The sequence below is a fragment of the Patagioenas fasciata genome, chromosome 2 (assembly GCF_037038585.1).
Source record: "Patagioenas fasciata isolate bPatFas1 chromosome 2, bPatFas1.hap1, whole genome shotgun sequence".
Taxonomy (NCBI): domain Eukaryota; kingdom Metazoa; phylum Chordata; class Aves; order Columbiformes; family Columbidae; genus Patagioenas; species Patagioenas fasciata.
The window spans coordinates 160,937,241-160,959,832 of NC_092521.1; the positions used below are offsets into that span (position 1 = coordinate 160,937,241).

The 22,592-nt window shown below is 40.0% G+C and overlaps 1 protein-coding gene across 4 annotated transcripts in view; it reads right to left on the reverse strand.

Annotated features, from left to right (window-relative positions):
* The window catches only part of DPP6 (dipeptidyl peptidase like 6), a 563,202-nt gene that overhangs the window by 24,962 nt on the left and 515,648 nt on the right, over window positions 1-22,592 (reverse strand). For all 4 annotated transcript variants that reach the window (XM_065831232.2, XM_071805326.1, XM_065831231.2 and 1 more), the window contains exons 13-16: window positions 19,798-19,905; window positions 19,115-19,206; window positions 17,191-17,238; window positions 14,931-15,049 (exon numbers count right to left, since the gene is read on the reverse strand). In XM_065831232.2, coding sequence (XP_065687304.1) covers window positions 14,931-15,049; window positions 17,191-17,238; window positions 19,115-19,206; window positions 19,798-19,905 — 367 coding nt within the window. The remainder of the gene's footprint in view (window positions 1-14,930; window positions 15,050-17,190; window positions 17,239-19,114; window positions 19,207-19,797; window positions 19,906-22,592) is intronic.

A 22,592-nucleotide genomic window follows, 5' to 3' on the forward strand; every position in this document is an offset into this window, starting at 1 on the left:
GAGATGTAAGTACTGAAGGTAGGAAGGAACCACTCCAGATCATGTGGGGATCACTGACTTCCCAAAATGCTTTGTTATTTTGTTCTAATGTGCTGGTTCAGATCTATGATTGGAAGAAGGAATCTAAACAAGATAAATCCCCATACTCAATTATCTTTTTTTTTTTCCAATTTCTGTTCCATTTCCTTCTAATTCTAATTGAATCTCTAATTAATTTAACCTCTTTCAATTCAATTTTAATCCAGGCTTTCTGCAAACTTTGAAAAGAGATTAAAGCAGAAGTTTAACATTTGTCCCTATTTAAAAATTATGCTTGTTTCTTATTGGATTAGTTTATGCTAATCCTTAGAGAAATACGATATGTGGAGGAACATGTCTGACATTTTCTGTATTCCTCGTCCACCATGGAAAGTCACCGGATAACTCAGGATGCTCAGGGAGCTTGTGCAGCTCTCCATCCTTGGAGTGTTTTAAGAAAAGACTAGACACAGCCCTGATCAATCTGGTCTGATCTCTGACACTGACTGGAGCAGGAGGTTGCACTAGAGACCTCCTAAGGTTTTTTCCGATCCGAATTTTACTAAGATATTGTGATTCTGTGATTAAAAAGTAGCACAAATGGCAGCGTAGTCATAATGGAGAGACTGTGTAGCCATTTCCTGGTAGAGCTGTGGAAGGGTCCTCTAATAAACATCCTGCTGATATATTAAAGGGAAAAGGGTATTTCCTTCTAATAACAGCATGAAAGAAAATACTCTCTTCTCAGTGCGATTTACAACTCATTGACACTGACAGAATAAAACCTTTTGTGCTCGTTCCATTATAAGCCTTGTAAAAACTGATGCAGATAAACTTCATTTATTTTTTTTTCCAAAAGTAAAAATTAAATTATCTTGCAACAAAGTAATGGTATCCTAGCTAGGTAAGTAATAACTGATGCTGGATATTAGCTGAATATAAATAACATGGCCTCACATTGTCTGTTTATTAAGCTGTTTACCTCTCATGAGTTCTCAGGTTTTAATATATCCTTAATGTACTGACTACATTAATAAAGGACTAAAGAAGCCAGCAATAAACCTTATGGCTGGTCCAGCTGGCAAACAAGGTGAAAAAACCAGCTTTCCCTAGAGGAAGCTTTAAATCTTGTGGGATGGTAACATCTGTACTATCCACTGCAGAATAATGAGTTCGACCAAGGTTGCTCATATAGCTGGAAATAACGCACATGCACCCGAGTCTCAACATGCAGGAGGCCACTGCCTGATTTGTGAAGCATTGGAGGAAGCCTGTTGTCACGGTCATTTATCTCCTATGAGTGGAATTCAGATAAAATTTTATATGTACAGAATGACCAAATGACAAGAACTCTGGCTGTGAGCAGGTGACAGATCACCTTCCTCTGGGCAAGGCCAGACAGCTCATATTTACAAGCAAAAGACAAAACAAAACCAGGATCAAAGCATGTAAAACTCAGGAACACATAGTGCTTTGCAGAATGAGGTTAATTTTAAAGGGAATAAAAGTTTCAATTTCAACCCACAGTCTTTTTTTTTTTCATGCACTGGAAATTACAGGTGGTTTCTATTCATTTTCTTATTAACTATTCATGCCTCTTTCCCCCACTTATTCTATGTCTCTGGGTATACACGAGTACTTTACACTGCATTAAGGTTGTATAACAATACAGTGAAATATTTTAGAACATAAATGAATGGTTTACCTAAAGGAAGACAAAATCTGATGGGAACATCCACAAAAGCCACTATTTCATTTAATCTCAGACTACTTTAATAACTGTGTTGTTAACAGCTGACAGAAAAGAAATTCTCTTGCAGATTCCAAACCACTAATAGCATCCTCTCTTTTCCTAGAGAAAAAGCTCTTGTGGTACTTTCTGTTTTGCAAAAGGGATTTTTCCTATCAGTCTGTTGCGAGGATGTGAGGGAGTGGGAATGAGCTCTCCCCGTCCCGCATTTACCCACGGGATATCTGACCCATGAACTGCACACAAAGGAGTTGAGATGCAAGAGCCAACCTCGGCTGTTAAGTAAGAAAGGGAGTCAAGTGAATGTAAATGTGAATTATATAGTAATTATAATATAAATAGGACCCAGAGATTAAGTCTGTGCATGCTTTCAAACAGCAGAAACTAATTTAAGCTTCATAAGCCTCAGGAAAAGTTCCAAAAGGTCACTGTTTGCCTGGAAGCACTAATTACAGCCTCCTGCTACTGGGTATACAAAAAAAGAAGCGTTGTTGTAATCATCTTTGTATAGGAAACCATTCTGGTCACAACAGATAACAGTCACCCAGTGACCTAATATGTGAGCAACCACCGGGATCACCTTCTAGGCATGAGCAGGGCTGCTGTGCTCATGGAGTGTGGGGCTGGGTAGGAACCTGCACCCACACCATTGGGCTGTGACTGGTTTCTGGAAGCCGTTATCACATCGCAGGGCATTTAGAATCATAGACACATAGAATTATAGAATCATTCTGGTTGAAAGAGAACCTCAAGATCATAAAATCAAATAATAACTTAACTCTAGCACTAAACCATGTCCCTAAGAACCTCATCTAGATGCCTTTTAAACATCTCCAAGGATGGTGATTCAATCACTTCCCTTGGCAGCCTGTTCCACTGTCTCATAAACCTCTACGTGAAGAAACTTTTCCTAATATCCAATCTAAACCTCCCCTGGTGCAACTTGAGGCCATTTCCTCTAGCTGCACTTTGGTGTTACCTCCATGTTTCTCATGCATCTTGGATTTTGTCAGCCAGATATTTGGGCTAGGATGCCTGGGTTGTGCAGTAGCACAAGGGTAACATGCTCTTGGGCTTTGCCTGTTCTGCTTTACCCAGAAAGGCAGCACCATGTTCAAAGCCCCATAGAACAGTGTCAGCCACTGTTTTTCTACCCCTTGTTGTAGACATCAGATCCAGGCCAAGAACAGCTCATATGGTTCAGAAAATTTGAACCCCCATGAGACAGTAAGTAGCAAACCCTTCTGTTGAAGTATGTCATACTACTTGACGTGCTGGAAAATAATGTAACTCCAGGTTAGTAGATGAAAATCATAATTATTTGTGAATAATAGAGAATATAGACACCAGTCTACTCTGGGGTGCAGCAGTAACAAGCTGCAGTCATTGGATGGCCCATAAAATATTCCCAAAACTTCACTTTGTGGTTCCCTACAAAATTTAAACTAGTGTTGCCCACTTCTATCCCCACCTCGGCCACTTGGTCCCATCCCAGCATGTCCCACTCCCTTGCACGATCAGAAATGTTTATACAAGCACCCAGCAAAACAACAGAAGAGCTTCTAGAACTGACTCCAGCAGAACAAAAAAAATAAAACAATTTTCATACAGTTAAGTTCCTGGACCTGGCTCAGAGTGAGCCTATTTGTGGAACAGGTAGCAGACTGGTGAAAAAAACCTAAGGTGGACAGAGAATGGAGCTGCCTCTTTCAGTGGCAGAACTGACTGCTGTCTTCCAGACCTTGAGGACATACAGTGCCGGGGTTCTCGAGATGTACTGGTGAAAAATACTATAAGGTGCTTTTTTAGGGGGTTATTACACTTAACAGCAAGGCAAGGTGGGGCAGAGAGAGGCAAAATCAGCCAGGGCAGGAGGTAGAAACCACCTTCCCCTCGACCCTCCTCCTCTCAGTTACCACCTGGGAGGTATCACTTATGGCGCCTGCAGTAAGGAGAGCATCTAAAGTTGGCTCTCAGCCTTGGATGTGCTCTTCAGAGCTGTTGATGCAGCTACACTGAGGTTTGGTGGCAGCTGGTGTACACCCCATTAGTAAAAGCGATCTTTCACATTTGTTTAAACCAGGGTATGCCTATTCCGTTTCTCTATCCATAGACTCTTGATTGGTTGACAAAACTAATTTTCAGCACTAGTAGTTATTTCAGCATCTAGTTAAGTCTCCTCAGACTATCTCAGTGACACAATTTATTACGATCCTTGTTAAAGGTCACCTGAATAGCCAAGTTTTGGGCATCCTAGCAGGACCAGCTGCACTTAGCATTTACTTGAATTTCAGTAAGAAGTACTTTAGAGACACTCTAAGATGCTTTGCCATTGCCATGATGGGTAGTTCTACGATGTTATTAGTTAACACTAAACCCACATGCTTCAGGAATAATGCCAGGCGTCAGGCTTTCTACATAACTATGGTTATGAAGGGATTAAATGTAGGTATTTCCCCTCTGTGCGTTTAATGCTTGTTTCAGGTCATAGAATGAGATACTTGTAGCCACAATAGCAAGCTTTCCCCAGCCATCTGCCAGAGATGCCCCTAACCACATGAAGTGGTTATCTGGAGAGGTTAAATAGGAAGTTCACCTTCTACATCTCTCAAAAGCAAGAAAAAGAGTTTCTACCTTTTAAATCTGGGTGCTATTGACAGAAAACACTCTCAAAGAAACAGTCTCTCTGTAGCATTTGACAAGCAAATGCTTTTTTTCCTGTTCAAATCCCTCTTAGAAGATCAGTACTTCCATAGCACTCACCAGGAGAAAACTGCACACATATACATATCTAGGGACCCTCTGAACTGAAAAAGCCACAGGATGATATTCCCCTTTGCAGCTGCACTGGGTCTCCCAGTTCCTAACACACTCACAGAGCTATAAAAACATATAATACATAATGACATGCTTTGAGCCAAAATGGGTTATTATATTTTTCATAACTGCTTTACTGCTGCTATAACTCAAAATTCAATCCCTCATTCAAGAGATTGTTGCCTGTCTCTAAAGGCACTGAGCAATGCTACAGTGGCACAGGAGGTTGGTCTTGCTGGAGTCCCATCCCGCAATGTGCCGAGCATCTGAACATCTCCAGCTCCCACTGCGGCTGCTGGGAGTTAAGAGCATTCAGCACCTGGGACGACTGTCCCCACACTTATTAAGGCTTGCGATGTAATTACAGACTAGTTATTGAATTGCTATTGAGATGAAACATCGGGAGGTGCTGTGAGCTAACAGCAATCGTGCACAAACATGCCTTGTTAACTCTTCAGTCCGCTATGATTTAATAATTTGACATGCTGGTTTTGTTATGGGAGTGCTCTCCTGCATGCTAATAGCTGGGGTTCTGCTCGGAAGGTTTCTCTGCAGTGAACAGATTGAAGATTCACTCAATCTTTCAAAACCGCTCTGGTAATTTATCCATCCAGGAGCCTCTATGCCCCTTATTGTCACTGCATGTTCTCTGCAGTCAGTAATGGATTTTATTTTCACAACACCTCTAGGAAGCTGGAAATACAAGACCTGCTTGAGTTCTGTAAAGGAGCTTGTGACACAGAAAAAAAATCAAGTCCATGTGTCCTAACTAGCATTTTGCAGATAGGTAGGACTTCTCAGACCACTGTTACCAAACCTGTCTTTGAAATCTTCATGTCTAGTACAGGTCAACAAACTAAAACAACTATTATAAAAGCCACCTGTTTGTAAGCATATAGAATCACAGCATGTTCTGAGTTGGAAGGGACCCACAAGGATCATGGAGTCCAACTCCTGTCCCTGCACAGGACAACCCCACAGTTCACACCATGTGTCTGAGGGTGTTGTCCAGTCTTTTCTTGAACACTGTCGGGCTTGGGGCTGTGACACCTCCCTGGGGAGCCTGTTCCAGTGTCCAGCATCCTCTGGGTGAAGAACCTTTTCCTCACATCCAATCTAAACCTCCTCTGGCACATCTTCCTGCCATTCCCTCAGGTTCTCTCGTTGGTCACTAAAGAGAAGAGTTCAGCCCTGCTCCTCCTCCCCTTGTGAGGAAGCTGTAGACTGCAATGAGGTCTCCTGTCAGTCTCCTCTTCTCCAGCCTGAACAAACCAAGTGACTTCAGCCACTCCTCATACAGCTTCCTCTCCAACCCCATCACAACTTCATAGCCCTCTTCTGGGCATTCTCTAGCAGCTCAATATCTTTTTTATCCTGTGTCCCCAGCCCTGCACACAGTGCTCCAGGTGAGGCCGCACCAGTGCAGAGCACAGCGGGACAATCCCCTCCCTGCCTGGCTGGCCATGCTGGGCTGGATGCACCCAGGACACGGTTGCCCTCTTGGCTGCCAGGGACACTGTCTGCTCATGTTCAACTTGCTGTTGACCAGAACCCCCAGGGGGAGGTTCTGTGGAGCTGCTCTCCAGCATCTCATGCCCCAGTCTGTATGTACAGCCAGGGTTGCTGTGTCCCAAGTGCAAAATCCGGCACTTGCTCTTGTTGAACTGCATGGAGTTCATGATTGCCCAGTTCTCCAATTTGTTCAGATCCCTCTGCAGGGCATCTCTGCCCTCAAGAGTGTCAACAGCTCCCCCCAATTCTGTGTCATTAGCAAACTTGCTAAGCAATCCCTCAATTCCTGAGTCTAAGTCATTTATAAAGACATTGATGAGTGCTGGCCCTAAGATGGATATGTATCATAAGTGTCTACTTTCAATTCAGTATTTAGAGAATCCAACAGTACTATCCAAATAACATGTTTATTTTGTTATAGAAATGGACAAAAATAAAGCAGTCCACCTACTTTTTGCAGATATATTTTCCTAAATATTGAAGTTTTTTATAATCTATAAATAGCCAAATATATTTTTACCTGAGCATAACAACTACTAGGAACAATCTGGTTCCAGAGATGCTGTTGATGAGAATGTGATACGGAAGATTTCTGTGTGATATGTAAAGTGATACATGAGCAATGTAGTTAGGTTTTGTGGACAAAACATTGCTTTACAAACTTGTGCTTTATGAATGGTAGACATCGCACACTGATTTACGGCTCCTGGCTTCTGCTTGTCCATAGTTAGTATAAAATATCCTTGTCTCTAGATTTTACACTGCTTTCCAGGAATGGTAAGTGTGGCCCAAATGGCACAGGTTGAAAGGTCTGATTAAATGAAGGAACTGGGAAAGATGTGGAAAAGGGTTCATTATTCTCCTGCCTGAAGGTATGAGCCAACCTCTTATTGCAGGTGCTGGGCAGATATGTTCCTGATGGGTACATGATTGCTAAAATCCTGAGAGAGTAATTATGCACCATCCATGGATGGAGACAGGCTACAGCACTAGTCCTGGTCTATTCTAGTAGCCAATGGTGCTTTTCTTTGGAGTGATGTCTTCTAATATGAGGAAGGAAATGGGGGTCACGATACTTGACTCAAGATGTGGCCATAGGCAAACCACTAATTCTCACTGTATCTCTGCTCCCCACTGGGTAAAAGCATGAAAATTATCATCTGGGGAAAGGCTGCAAAGGGCTTTACACATCTTTCCATAACTTGAATTAAATGCCTAGTGCGGTATTTATTTCACCAACCATACAACTTCTACTCTCTCCTCCCTGTATCCTGATAAATCTCAATATAGAATTATCCTGAGATATTAAATAATACGAAGCTCTTCCTGTTCAAAGTGACACAGATATACAAATTACTGCCAATAATGTCTCTGTGATGATCCCATTGCCACCTCATATTAATAGGGAAACAGAAGCATCTGGTTTTTTTGTGATGAACCTTACAGACAAAAATATCTCCTGAGTGATATGCTAGAACTAGTAAACTTTTGTGAAGATATTTGATGATTAAAACTCATACCTTGAAGATTTTATGGGATTTTCAGGGAAGAAAGCTCCCCAAACTCAGGATTATAGAAAGTGCAGATGAAACTGACTGAACCCATAAGAAGATGGGCAAATAAAATGTTACTTTGTTACAGTGAAATTCATCAACAAACCCAGGTACTTTATTTGTTTTAATTTAACTTTTCTTTGGAACACATTCAAGTTTATCCAAATCAGCTGCTAATTCCATGAGAGAATAAAATACCAGGAGATTTTCCAAAATCTGTATCTCCTCATGAAAGACAAAGTTTTTATGCAGTAATGGTATCTAAATATAGCCACAATACTAGAAACAATGCCCAGAATTTAATGTTTACTCACATTTAAGAAAAAAATCACAGGGTTTAAATCCTTGAGCTGAATGATGCCAATGGTAATGGTGCTGGATGTTGGTGTTCCAAAGGATGTTCCCACCCACCCGGCTGTTGGCTGAGCTTATCTCATGCTCTACAGCACTGGGCAATGTACCACAAAAGAAAGAATTAATGATACATTTTCCCCACTTTCCTGACCACCTCCAGCCTCCTTTAAAAGTTCTTTTGCACATGATTGCTGGCTAGTAGTTTTTTGTAAAAAGTCCTTGCCATGTTATTAAAAGAACGTAAGAGAGATGCTAATTAGCAATTAGTATCTGGGTTTAGAAAGATTGAACTGCTTAAGGACTTCAGGTCCATTTTGAATCCCGGTCCCAACAAGCATAAATACTGAGATGATGCACTGTACTAAAGCAGCCCTCATTATAAATTATTGATTTCACTTAATGTCTTTGTCACCTACACTAATAATTTATGCATATATGGTATCTTAGAGAAGTGTAACCATACATTTCAGGCTTGTATCATCTGTGTGGGTGGGAGCTTGCGCTGTGACCACATCAGAGGGCATAAAAATCTAGATTTGTAAAATTATTCCAAAACATGGAAACCTCTCTGTACTGAAGACCGAACCTTGCTAAACCATGTGCTGAACTTTGGGGTGTTAAAATGTGATTAAAATCAAGGTTAGGACAACCTGCCATAAAGCAGAGACAGTTGATTTTACGAAACTTGGTAGTAAAAGTCTTTGCTGACTCCAACAAAAATCTGGAAAATAAAATAAATGTAAAGTAACAAAAGGACTTTTAATGCTCAGAATAAACCTAGCAAGTGGAAGCAGCAAGTAAAGCTCCTAAGTGTGCCCGTGTCCAGATGGTGTTTCCACTGTATGCCAAGAGGGAGGAAAGAAGGTAACTAAATTCTCAAGAAACAGTTTAAGGAGCTGAGAAGTTTACAGCTACACGCTGCCTCCATAAAGGATAAACTTGCAGCACTTGCCTTTAAATTTCATAAATACACAGACAGAATGAATTACTTGTACAATGATACGAGGAACTTGACTCAGATTATCACTAATTTGGTTGTGTTGCTTCTTCATTACTTTGAATCACTCTCAAAGGAGATCCTTGAATTGCAACATTTTCCTGCTCAGTGCTTTTGCACTACTTGTTCTCTGTTTATGGGAACTGAACCAGGATATTATCTGCTAGGATTGAAGAGCTATAAATCCTATTTTTGATGATTTCCCAGGCCTATAGGCATCCTTCAGCACTGTAGGGCCAGGGAGTGTAGTTACAGAGCTGTTGTCATTGTGGCTCCTGGCTTAGAGGACATACCTGTGGAAAATCAGATATATACTCAGATAAATCCTTTCCCCATTGTCTCTTTATGTATTTTATCAAACACGGCTCAGTGACAAACATATCATTTTGCTCTACAGCTCCAAAATTGCCTGCTAGTAAAGGCAGAAATGACTTCATTCCCATTACCTGTGATTACTGATCTACAGCATCCAGGCTGATAACAGGAGTGCTAGAGAGACATCCAAATCAGATGATAATACTTAAACATTTTTGTTGGAAGAGTCTATTTTCCTTTCTTCAAAGAGAGAGATGGCTTTGAAGTAATTTGATCTGGGCAATACCGACAATAAAAACTACTAGTCAGCTACAAACTCAGGTTCCAGCAGAGATAATCTTCAAAAAGATAGGATAAACTATAGTGATTTTACGGTATTTTGAATCAAAACAATCTACTGTTTCTGGAAAAGGAAGAAGGACTTCAGACATATAGAAGAAAATAGTATTCCCTGTCTGATGTCTCTTAGCAAAGTGAAAGCTGATTTTTCCCAATTTGCTCAATGAATGGAAGGATAATGCACAGTGCAGCAGCAAATGCACTTCTCTATCACCAGCAACCATGCCAAGCATGAGACAATAGTTTTCTCTTAGCCCTCATTACAGTCATTTCTCCTCTGTGTAACTTTTTCTTTGTGTCATCCGTAAAAATGACTAATTCTGTCCTGTTTTTTGTTCAAACAGGACCAATTCTCCTTTCAGTACTTTTTCTTTTTAGTTAAGTTTATTCTAAGTAACTGCACTTTCTGAAGCTGGCTACATGATTTGCACACAGTGTCTGCTCCCAGAACTGATAATTCCTAATGTTTACAGTTTCACTGAGCTAATGGTAGAAAGGTTATGCAGAAAAGGCCCAAATTAAACTACTTTCCATAGAAACCAAGGTGACTGATGGATCTCTTACATTCCCCAAGTGAAGGGTTGTAAAAGGGTTGTACCTGCAGGAGAAGTGGACAGAACAGGTGACGAAAAATTAACTAATGAAGTATTCCATCCTATACTATCTATCTATCTATCTATCTATCTATCTATCTATCTATCTATCTATCTATCTATCTACATATATATAAAACATCATACTCAGTTTAAAGCTGAGGCATCATGAAGGTCCTGGTCTCTTCTTTCATGCCTGGTGTCCATGAAACATTCTGCCCATTCTCCTGACTACAATCCTAATCCATGCATTCCTGAATCTGGTTCCCATTTGATGCTAAATCCAGTCTGGGACTTCCCGGCACCTGCCCTCCAGCATCAGCTGGATCATTGTTGGGGCATGGCAATATTGGTTTTGTGTATATTTCTATTATTTCTATTATTATTATTATCATTACTACTACTACTACTAATAGTATGAATGTTTATAATACTATTATTCATTGTTATTGTTTTGTTAAAGCTGTAGGGCTTTTTGTTTTGCTTTTACCCATAAGTCTCTCTTCCTTTTCTCCTTCCCTTTCCCTGGTGGGGAAGATGGGGGTTAATTGAGAGCATCTGTCACCTATTGATCTGCCAGCCCAGCCTTAAATGGTGACAAAGCCTTGATAATGCATGATTATGGAGAACTTTAATTAGCAGGCTGGTAGGCATTCCATGAACAACACCCCTATCATTTTCATCACGTATTAAACGGCATTAAATGCAGTAATGTATGTATGTGCTAGAGGTCTTCATCACTATTGTACTTATCTCAGAGCTAGAAGGCATTAACCCTTTGTGCGGAGCCTCACACCCCCTCAAGTGCATTGAGATGGCCAAGATCAGCTTATGGCTGAGGTCAGTGGGTGGAGACTGACCAGCTAATGTAAAGAATGCTACGATGTCACTGCCTGCAGCAACAGGGGCTTGAACTCCAGGATCCAGAAAATCTTTGCCAGTTCTGGGTGTTTAAGCAAAAGTCTCAGTGACTTCACGGATTTTTTATGAGAGTGAAGGCACCGTAATCAAACGTGCTGCACAGACTGTCAGAGTACAGGTCAGCCTGAAACAGAAATGGTTGCATGTCCTTTTCTTCCCCTATGAACAACCTCATTGGGACTCAAGTTTTAATAGCGCTGGAAGGTTACACTGGGGAGCAAGGAAAAGAGGCATTGAAGGCAAGGTGCACCTATTTAAAACGGAAATATCAAAACACTGCAAAACTGTCTGCAGTGGTAATCATTGATTAGGCTTCATCCTTCAAAGGAGAACGAGCTATCACCTAAAAACGGGCTTTAGTGTTTTACTGGCTCCATGTCATTCAGCCTTGCACCTTACATGCTTGAGTCCCACTAAAGAAACAGGAATAAATTGCTTTCCACAGCCCAAACTCGTAATTTCTTACCTTCTTCTCTATGCAATTGAATTTTATATCTCATTCCAGATAAGAAAACCCTCAATTAAATTCATGTAGAAAGTAGCAAAACCCTCCCATCCAGATCTTCTTTCTGTTTATCTTAGAGGGAATCAGTGGCAGTGCCTGTGCTGGTTTACGAGAGAGACAGAAGTGTAAGCCCATATTTTATGATGAAAATGACAGAAGGAGTGACCTTGCTCCAGCACATACTGCTTTTTTGCCAGTGTCTAGAAGAGATAATCCAACAGCAGTCTGCAAAGTGTCATGTTTCCTCAGATCCTGCTACAGTAATTTAATCATGAGCACATAAAATTAGATGAAAAATAAGGTAACTGGCCTTCTGGGACTGAGTGATTGCAATAAATGTTGCCTCCTGACAGTAGGCATTACATTGTCCTCTTGAAAGAGAGGTTACCTTTTATTATAGCATACTTTTCTCACTTCAGTCTGTGCCAGGTAGCACTGCTATTAAGCATAGTCTGCAGGACAGCAATAAGTCCTTTAAGACAATTATATGCTGCTTCTAAAGCACCAAAGCACTGAGCAGAAAACTACCAGCCTTGACCTTTGGGGTCAAATGAGCAATGCCAGACCTTTTTTCATTTATTTTTAAAAGATACGTATTTTCCCTTTCTGTTGCTTTTCATTTAAGTATCACAGAGCACTTTAGAAGCGTCAGTTGCTTAATCATATCTTAGAAACCTTGCCAGCCATTTCAGAGAGGTTCAGCTGAGCCACAGCCGTGCCTGTGTCTCTAAACAAGTGAAGTTTGCAACTTAAGGTCATAAAGATAACATAAGGGATAAAGTGAAACTGAGGTATAGTGGGGGTCAGTCTCTAAGTGCTGGTACAGAAATTGTTTTCAAGTCACAAATATTTTCCCATGCATTTGTCGTGTGGGTAGCTGAGAAAATACAATTTTTAAAATAATTACAGGCTTGATCACCACAAAATCATCTATGATCTACCTTTGAAGACACATATGGGTCTGACATAAAGTCATACACCAGCTACTGCTACAAACACCCACTTCTGTAGGCAGCCACAGAGTATGCAGTAAGACCTGAGCTCTGAGTGCTTTTATACAATGCAGATGGAGACGAAAGCACCAAACAGCCATAGGGGCTGTCTGCTGCTGTCTGGTCATTAACATTGACTCCAAATGTGATTTTTTTTTGGAGAATCAGAGGTGGAAACTCCTGGCAGAAGCCCTTGGGTAGCTGATGATGTAAGAAAAAAGTCCGTCCACTCTGGTGGGCTGCTGCTGATCTACGTTCTTGATCAACTGAAGAATAAGCAGGACTCTTTGATATATCCTCATTCAAGCAACTTTTCCATCTTTGTGTTATTTGTCTAGATGAATAAATAGTATTTCCTGCTAATCAAAAAGATACTAATGTCCAACTGCTTATGAGTAATAAAATACCCTGAGAGAGTGAGGCAAGGCCAAGCTCCAGCTAAGCAGCCTGAGGAGATGTGGAAAAGGAACTCTCCTATTAGTGGATCCAAGTGATTCCCCATCAAACCACAACATTTCTAACCTCGTGGGATGACCAAAGTCTGACGGGTTTACTTCTATACAGAAGTCTGCATTTCAGCCAAAACCAGATGTTTCCACTGACCTGACTCACATCATCTGTAACAGGAACCAAAGGGAGTTGTCTCTGCTGTAAATGTACCCATAGGAGATAAACAAAGTTAGATGGATCCTACATGAAAAGTGCTACAATAAAAAGTAGTGATGTTCCTGTAAATTGCTTGAAAGCAAAGAAGTTGAAAGACCTCTCACTTTTGGTTATGTAAACGAGGAATCAAACCACCAAATGCAATTGACTAATATTTGTATAAAACCATTGAAAATGGAAATCCTAGCAAGATCTCTGTATTTTCTCTATGTATAGATACTTTGCAAAGGTATCTGAATGGAAACATTGATATTAGTTCCATGGTTCAAGCTGTGCTGAATTTATGTTACACTGAGATTACAGTTTGAGAATTTAGTCCTGTGCAATGAAAATTCAGACAAAGATATATTCAGCAGATATAAACAGGTCTAACTCTAATGACCTTATAGTGGAGGTATTGTTTTCAGCAGCTGAGAATCTTGCCCACAGTTTGTTATACAAAATCATTATCTTGTGGATCTGGATTAATGTACAAACTAATAAAACTCCTTGATCTCTTCAGGTATCACTGCAGGTTTTTGTGAGTGAGATGCAATGTAATCCAAACATGTCACCCCATAACTGTTGATTAGACCCTTTAGAAACCTTAATCTTGTTATTCACAAATGCTGAACACTTGTTAGGAAGAAAAGGGTCAGCCCATGTATTACCAAACAGACTGCTGGTGATCAGCACAGAGGGCACTTAGTTGCTCTATGACAGCATAGACTTTTATTTACATTACACACGTTAATTTTATGTTGAGCTGTGGAAATTGAGGCATCACTTGTTGTCTTGCTTCTTTGCAATACTTGCTTTAGAGAGCACACAGCCATTTGAGCAGTTGCAATCATAACAGTGAGTGATTGCTGTGCATGCATTGCGTGTGGAATTTAGGAAAATTAAACAAAATTAAATTACACAGGATTAAATGCTATGGAGTTATGCATTTAGTCCTATCAGAGCTGTTGAAAGCTGACTATTACGATTCTCCTCCTGAAATGTCCTCTATCCTTAGCCTTTTGGATACTCTGAGGCATTTTCAACACAGGAAATCTCTGTTGGACCTGGAGATTACTCCAGGTTAAAGTAAATTCATGATGAATGAGGAGTGAAACACAAGATATCCTGTACTTACATTGTTGAGTAGGTATCTTTCTGGAAATAGCCTTTTCTTGGCAAACTGTCTTTTCATTTTAACTTTCTTTGAATCCTCCTGTTCACAGTACTGGTACGAGTTGATGCATTTGGAACTCAATCTCAGTCACCCACAGTTAATCTCACCTCGCTGGTTTATCTCTTACAAACTTTCTGATGTGTTATGTCCTCTAGGTTTTGCCGTTACAGTAACTTAAGGATGCTTGGAGTAGCTACAGGAACGTAACTCTATCTTTAATAGATATGCACAGAAAAAGGATGCACACAACTGCTTTATAGTTAAAAATAAAACTACACAGAAGAAAAAAATAAATGTTAAGAGTAATGCTTTAAAAGCAAGGTGACCCAGATATTTATGGCCAGTCTTGCAAGATGCCCACAAGTACACAGGATATCTAAAGATATCAATGCTGGCTTTAAATCCTAAGGCCCAACAACTGGAATAACAAAATCCAACATACCTTCACATGTCAGCAGGAAGTATTGCAGATTGTGGCTGAAGGATGCACTGAAATAAGTGCAGTTTTCAATCAGATCACAAGACAGACACCGCCTGTTGAAGTTTCCATTTGTGCTTGCGCTGAAAAAGTTAATACAAGTCCATGAAGGTCATTGAACAAATGTTATCTGGAAGGAAAATTACTTGAGCCTTACTGTACTATAGAACAAGAACATAAATATAATGTGTCCAATACTAGTAAGAGACAAAGCATTTCCATTTGGTTGAGTTTAAATAGCAGTAATGGTGTGTTGGTTTTTTTTTGCCTGAATGGAGAATATATAAAAGGATATTGATGTCTTTTTCTGCAAGGTCAGGTGGTTATGAAGGAAGGTATAGTCCTTAAAAGAAAATGATGGTTGCAATTCCACAAGAGGAAGTCATAATTTGGTGAATGAAGGCATGAAACAATGGAGCAGTATTTCTAAACCTAGTTATATTATAACAGACAATAAAGAGCTGTAATTGCTTTCTGTAAGTTTCTTACTGGTTGCTTCACTAGTCTGATTTGCTGGCAGCTGCCTCAGAGGCCAAAGCCTTTTCTGGGGATTTAAACAGTTGCTCTTATAACACCCAAGTAGAAAGGAGAGATTGTAATTAGAGATCTGTTTTTGAAGAAGGTAATGTGGCCTTTCATACACTCAGAGTGCTTTGTTAAGAATCTGCGATACGTTGAAGAATGAATCACAGATTATTAGCAAATATTAATAAATAGAATTTTGCACTGCTATAGCATTTTGAAACTTCAAAATGCTTGAAGAATACTAAACAATAGATATTTTCAGTATTACTGTAAAGCAGATGACTGTTTTTGCTACCATTTCAAGGTAGAAAGACACGTTTAGGGCCACAGAGACTGAACTGAGTAGCTCTTGGGTTCTTGTTTAGGTTCAGATCATGTCACTAAAGTAAATCCTGTTTAAAGCTACTAAATCAAACACAAAAATGAAAAAAACCCTAAAGATCTTCATCTGACATAAGCTGTCAGAGCTCCGGTGGAGTTCAGTCAATGAACATATGTCAAGGTTGCTGTTGATCTGACACTCTTGGGCTGGGACAAGAGACAGTCAAACTACCCAGATCACAAAATCAAATACCTGAAGTGAGGCCAAGATCACTGTGTAATCAAAGCAAGGTCAAGGACATTGACATTTTAGGCCTCTCTTTCCCTGCTGCCTGCATGGGGAGGTGAGGTTAATGAGGCACCAGGGTGAGCTGTGTGCCAAGAAGCAGGTTGGGTCATGCCAGCAGCTCTTGAGCAGCTGTGCCTGGGCTCAGCTTTTAAAATGAGATTTTCATCCCATTGCAATAGAAAGGAATGGTCAATATAATTTTGATTTTTTTTTTTTCTTCTTCAAGAAAATAAACACTGAGCTGAGCTACTCTCAAAAAATGGTGGAGTGCAGTGAACAGGCATAGAAGCCTTGAAAGGGAAAAAATGATTCAATTACAGGTAATTTAGTTCACTCTAGTTTCCTTCCCACTGAGGAAAAAAGTATGACCATGTTAGAGAAGGAAAATCTACTGACTGCCCCTCATCAACTGATACTATCACCAGTTCTGCCCTTTGTTGCAAATGTTGAGATGACAGCAGGGTGATTGAGAGGGAAAATAGGACAAATGGAATAATGATTCCAAAATGATGATTTAAAAGCCTGGGTTTCCTTCTCTTTGTAATCTGCTCCCACAATACTTTGCAGTAGCTACAGTCCCAAGAGATTACAAAAAAACAGTCTTTTACTCATCATACAGTTAGGGAGGATACTTAAAGTCATCTAGAATTGCAGAAAAACATTTGCAAACATAACATATTGTTATTTCTTTTTAATTTTGTGAAGAGGTGACGTGCTATCACATTTCCACAAACTCTTATTTAGAAGTATAAAACCAGTTTATACCATTAGTTTCTATAGTTCTGAATTCTTTCACATGTTAAGCAGTTGTGTTGGACAGTTTTGTGACAGTTTATCACTCTTAAGACCAATTGAAAATTTGCAATAAAATGAGAAAATTGCTAAACCCCCCCACATTTCCAAAAGTCAAGCATTTTGCTTATTATTGTTTTGCTCTTCTACCTACTCCAGTGACACATTGCAAGATATTTCAAGGCCATGAAAGACAAACACATAAGAAACTGTTTCTATTGCAATTACTTATGTAATGGTTTGTGTAAGATTGAAAAAACCAGGAAATTCTGTATGCAAATTTAGTAAAGCACATACCTGTATAGATGTCGCCTCCTTGGCAAATCTTCTGTGCTGTGGAAGTAACTGAGGAAGAAAAAAATTGAAAGGCAACTGCATCATTAGAAAGTTGTTCACAAGTATCTCATACTACAGCATTTTCATTCACATGGCCATTTTCCTGATCTTGTAAAGGCAAGGAAAGTTTAAATGAGGTACAAAAACACACAGAGGGACACATTACTGCAGAGGCTCAAGCAAGTACATCATAGGCAGTACTGCAGTTAAAACAGCGTGGAAATCTTTTGTTCTAGACTGCTCATGTCAGCAGATCAAAAAGGATCCAGTGATTAAGTGAAAGACCTTCACATTTTTACCTCAAGATTTACGGCTCAGAATTTCCTTTAAACACTTTTTTTCTCTTTTTTTCTCTAGAACCAGTTTTTACTTCTCTGGCCACTTCTTTCTTTCTTTCTTTCTTTCTTTCTTTCTTTCTTTCTTTCTTTCTTTCTTTCTTTCTTTCTTTCTTTCTTTCTTTCTTTCTTTCTTTCTTTCCTTCTTTCTTTCCTTCTTTCTTTCCTTCTTTCTTTCCTTCTTTCCTTCTTTCCTTCTTTCTTTCCTTCTTTCTTTCCTTCTTTCTTTCCTTCTTTCTTTCCTTCTTTCCTTCTTTCTTTCTTTCTTCTTCCTACCTACCTACCTACCTACCTACCTATCTACCTACCTACCTACCTACCTGCCTACCTACCTACCATCTTTTATCCTATCTATGTGAAACCCACTGAAATGTCCTCTTTGAAAAAGGGAGTTGGACTTCCAGGGAAGACAGAGTATGAAGTTGAAGAATACTTCTTTGCCCCTGTTTTGTGCTGAGACTGCGGTGAACTCCTTTTCTGGCTAAACAGCAAAAGCCCTGTGGTGTGGGGACAGCTTCTGAAGGCAACAGGGATGTTCTCCTGGAGGTGACCCAAGCTCAGTCCAACATGCAGGGTCCAGACTGATACCCCAGATACATTTCATGGCAATAATGACAGACCACAGGAGAAAATGTAGCATCCATGGGCTGAAAAACACATCAGACAGGTTGTTCAGCCCTGCCAATCCGCTTCCAAAAAGCTGCACTTGCCGAGATGTACATCTGGATTGCACAAATTGTACATGGTATTTTCTGCTTGACTGGCCAGTTAAAATGCAAGTAAGACTTGAGTGCTAGTTTGCTACTTATCTTTGCCAAGTGTTAAGGATCCTTATATCATACTGAAGTTGCTGATACTTCAGGGCATTCAAACCTTGAAGGATCAGCATGGTCTTGATAATCATTCAAAGTTTATCATATTCCAGAGACTTTTTACTCAGTTGTTCAGTGATCTTAAGAAACTGAGAGGTGAGAGCCTTGCATCCACCTGAAACTTTGTCTGGAAAGGAACTGATATGGTATTTGATTCCAGAAAGCCTTCCAAATATTTTCTTACATAATTTCTTGAAATGTATTCGAAAAAGTAAACATTTACAGAAGTTATTTTACAAGTATAAAGGGCAAGTGTGAAGAAGGTGTTTGGTTTTTTTTTGTATTCTAACTAAACACTTTTTTCCAACACACTGATATTTTTGCATGTCAATAAAGGATTATTTTTAAAATTGACTATCTAAGTGGTCAATGAAAATATACTTCTTTCCTTCAGTGGTTAATACCAGAAGCTGCAGCAGGATAAATCACTCCCCTACACAAACGTATGTAATAATCACAGGAAGAATTTTGAACTATACAGAGAAAATCAAAATAACACAAGATACATGTAATGGCGTGAGAAGTTAAGCCTAAATGGAGCCAGCTTCTCCTGCTCCCTTATCTCCATCTCCTTATGCTCATGCATTTCAGACACATACACAACACCATTGTTACTAACCCTGTAGTCCCGGGCCAAACAAAGGAGGAGACTGATTTGTCAGACCAAAGTTTACTTACATTTTATGCCTCTTTTCATCATATGCCAATATCTTTGTGACATCCCAGTCACCAGATGTAATAGACTGTAAGGTGTCACCGCTACTATTGGGCTGCCAAAAGAAAAGAGAATTATATTTCTTTATTCTTAAAATAAGTTCTCTGAGCAGAGCTCCTCTTCTGAAAAAGGGAGCTCTTTTGACTCCATTCCTTATTAAAAATAAAACATCTATCTGCAGTTTTCACCCCTCCCCCTGCTATTTCTGTGAATTTTCAGGCATAGAAATAATAGAGAGTGAGAATTATCTTAACCATAACTCCGGTGAAGATAATGGGATGAATTCAGCACAGAACAGCTTCAAACCCCTTCCTCTAATCCAGCATGCCCATGGGCTTCTGATTAATCCCTTATGGCAGTGCAGGGATTTACTTATTTGCGTACAACTAAGAAGGTATTATAAAAACAAACCAAAGCAATGGTATTGTTTGGAAAGAGACAGTCAGTTGACCTTCTCTTCTAAGTATCTCAGTTGGAAATTCATGTCATCTAATGCCCAATAAAGCCACACTAATGGTTTTCTCTTATGCACAAGATCCACGTTCTACATTTGCACCTTCCAGTCTCACTGATACAAGCACATATACTACTTTTTATTGCTTTCTGCTTCAGGTGAGACCCAAAGCAGCGGCAACGAGCGAGTCACCTGTGATGATGACATGGCAATGTGGTAGAACTTCCCACGTCCTCCCTGGGGAATGGCTCGGACAAAGAAAAACTTCCGGCCGTCCTTGGAAAAAATTGGTTCTTCATTCTGTAAGGGGCAAATTTAAGGGTTGTATTATCATTAATTTATTGTATTAAAATTGATCAACACAGCAAAAGCCAGTGATATACACAGAGGTCTTTAACAGCAACCTGAACAAACAGAAAGCCCACTGAATTCTGAAGGAAGTTTTGAAGTTTATTGCTTCTTGCTCTTGGGAAAGCAGACAGCCTTCAGCTGTGGAAGACAGGGACACAGGGATGAAGGAGAGTTCCTTGTCTAGAAAGTCAACTCCCATTTGCAAAGCAAAAAGAACACATAGGCAGCTGACTGCTTGGGGCAGTTGGAATAAAGCCTTTAGAAATGGTCTGAATCTCTCTGGCACAAGTATGACAAACACTGTTTACTTTGTGGGAAGAACTGATCTATTCCTGTCCTTGAGGAAACACCACTAGCAGCAACTAACTGTTGTATTTTCCTGCTATCTTACAAATGCTTATTTCGCTGAATTATTTACGAAGGGGAGGATATCTTGAAAACTCTCTTCAACACAGAGTTCCCCAGTGAACATGATGATTGACTTTTATTGAGTGACTAGAACTTTCAACCAGAGACAGAAGAGACACAGTAGAAGGAAATCAAACATCACATATGGCAAGCGAGCATTTCCTGGAAGGGTCTTTGTCTTCTTTTTGTACAGGAACCCCAAGGCATACCGGAAGTCTCCACTGCAGGAGATGGTTGAACAGCAGATTACAAGGGAAAGCAGAAGGATGGTCCATATGTTGTGACACAGTAGTGCTGTACCAAGGGAATTGGTTAGATGAAGCTTCTTTACTCTGAATCTTCAATGGTTGTGACTGAAAAAAGAGCTGAACTTATGCTGAATGTGTCCTGTGGTATCAGTCTGTTCTGGGACTGGCTGAGCCCTGCCTTCCCTGGCCCAGCTTCATTGATCCTTCTTCTTCAAGGGCCACCAACAGGGAAGCTGTTGCTCAGCCTCTTCTAGGTCCTCCTTTGGTTCAATGCTACTCAAACACCCTGGCATTCTGTTTGGCATGTGTGCAGACACCACACTGAACCAGCAAGAACTTGGTTGTACCAAGAGACTTGTGGATAACGCAAACACCTAGAGCAAAGAAATAAACATTTTTATGTTGCCTAAGCTAACACATTGTTCTTGTTGTATGCTTTGCTCCCAGGCCTTTACTGACTAATCCTTTTCCACTACTTAACAGATTTATCAACACTGTGTTAAGTGTTCAAACTGTTTGTTTTTCCTTTTATTTTCCCCTGTTCATGTTTTCAGTATATTTTAAAATATTCCCATTTACAGCTTGTTGCAGCTCTATGAAATAATAGTTTCATTTGTTTCTGACATTGTTTTGGAACCTGAAACATGAAACTATATTATTTCCAAATGTCTTTCATGACAGGAGAAACCTCACTGAAAAACAACTGTGATAACCCGGGCAAGCCTTCTACTCGACAGGTTTTCCTTTACTGAAGTAAATAGCAATGAGTTCACCCTATATTTATATATCTGTGCCTACTGCATTATATATTCCAGCAATACGTCTGCCAGTGAGAGCAGATGTTGTGCAGATTAGTTTGAGGTTCATTCAGTTACAGGGGAAGGAGGTAGACGGCATGGATAACAGATCTGAAACTTCAGCACTCAGCTGATTTTATGAGACAGCCTGTTTGCATGTTCCTGTTGCTGGAAAGAAAATGCATTAATACAACCAGAACTTCATTTAGGATCTTGACAGAGATGGTCACTTATTCCAGATAGCAACTGGGGGATGTCAGGCTGAAAGGCTTTTGGTACAGGATTTTATACTGTATGGAGCTACATTGGACACATAATTAAAACATTCTCTATGTGATACAGTTAGAGCATTTGGTTGACTATTATTGACTGAATCCCAAAACACTAGAACAGAAGAACCCTCCTTGAAAATAATAGAAGATCAGGGAAATGTCCCAATACTTCAAGCGCCACAGGGTCATAGTTCTGATAAACAGATAGACATGACATGAATCCTTTTAACCCTTTGCATTTTGGCAAACACTTTGCTGACACTCAACAAACTGTTGAAAATGTACATCGGCTTTACTGCGACAATGAAGTCACCTCCTCTTCTGGGCACAGGGGCAAGATCTCTTTCCGTTTCCTGTCACACTCAGCCCATGGGGCAGTGCCGAGCTTCACCCTCCATCCCTGTCCCCATGCTCATCTGTGCTTGGGTACGTCACACCAATGGCCACCTCTGAAACCAGGGCACCTGCACCAAAATACAGGGTCATCAACTAGAGAGAGGAGGAGCTTGTGCTTCTGGGTACTGATCCCCTCCACTGGATGAAATCAGGTCTCTTCATTTAAGCACCAAAGAATCTGTTTGTAGCCAGAAGCTGCTTTGTTAGCTCTGCAGAAGAATTTGAGTATTTGGATTATGACACTCTGGGTCTTATTTCTGCTGTATCCTTTGTCTTAGGGCAACATTAGGTCTATTATGTGGCTGTTACATGACAAAAGGGCTTTACAGGGTGAAAAAGTCAGTCTTGTTTGTAAGTTTCTCTGAACTCTGTTTTTATTTTAAAAATCTATGTTCATACCACCTATTAAGTATGTCTAAGAATCATTGTAATTTGCCAGGATTAAGGCAAGAGAGTTGTAAAAGAAAAATGGTGTGAGGTTTCCAGCATCTCAACTTTTGACAGAGAAAAAGTCT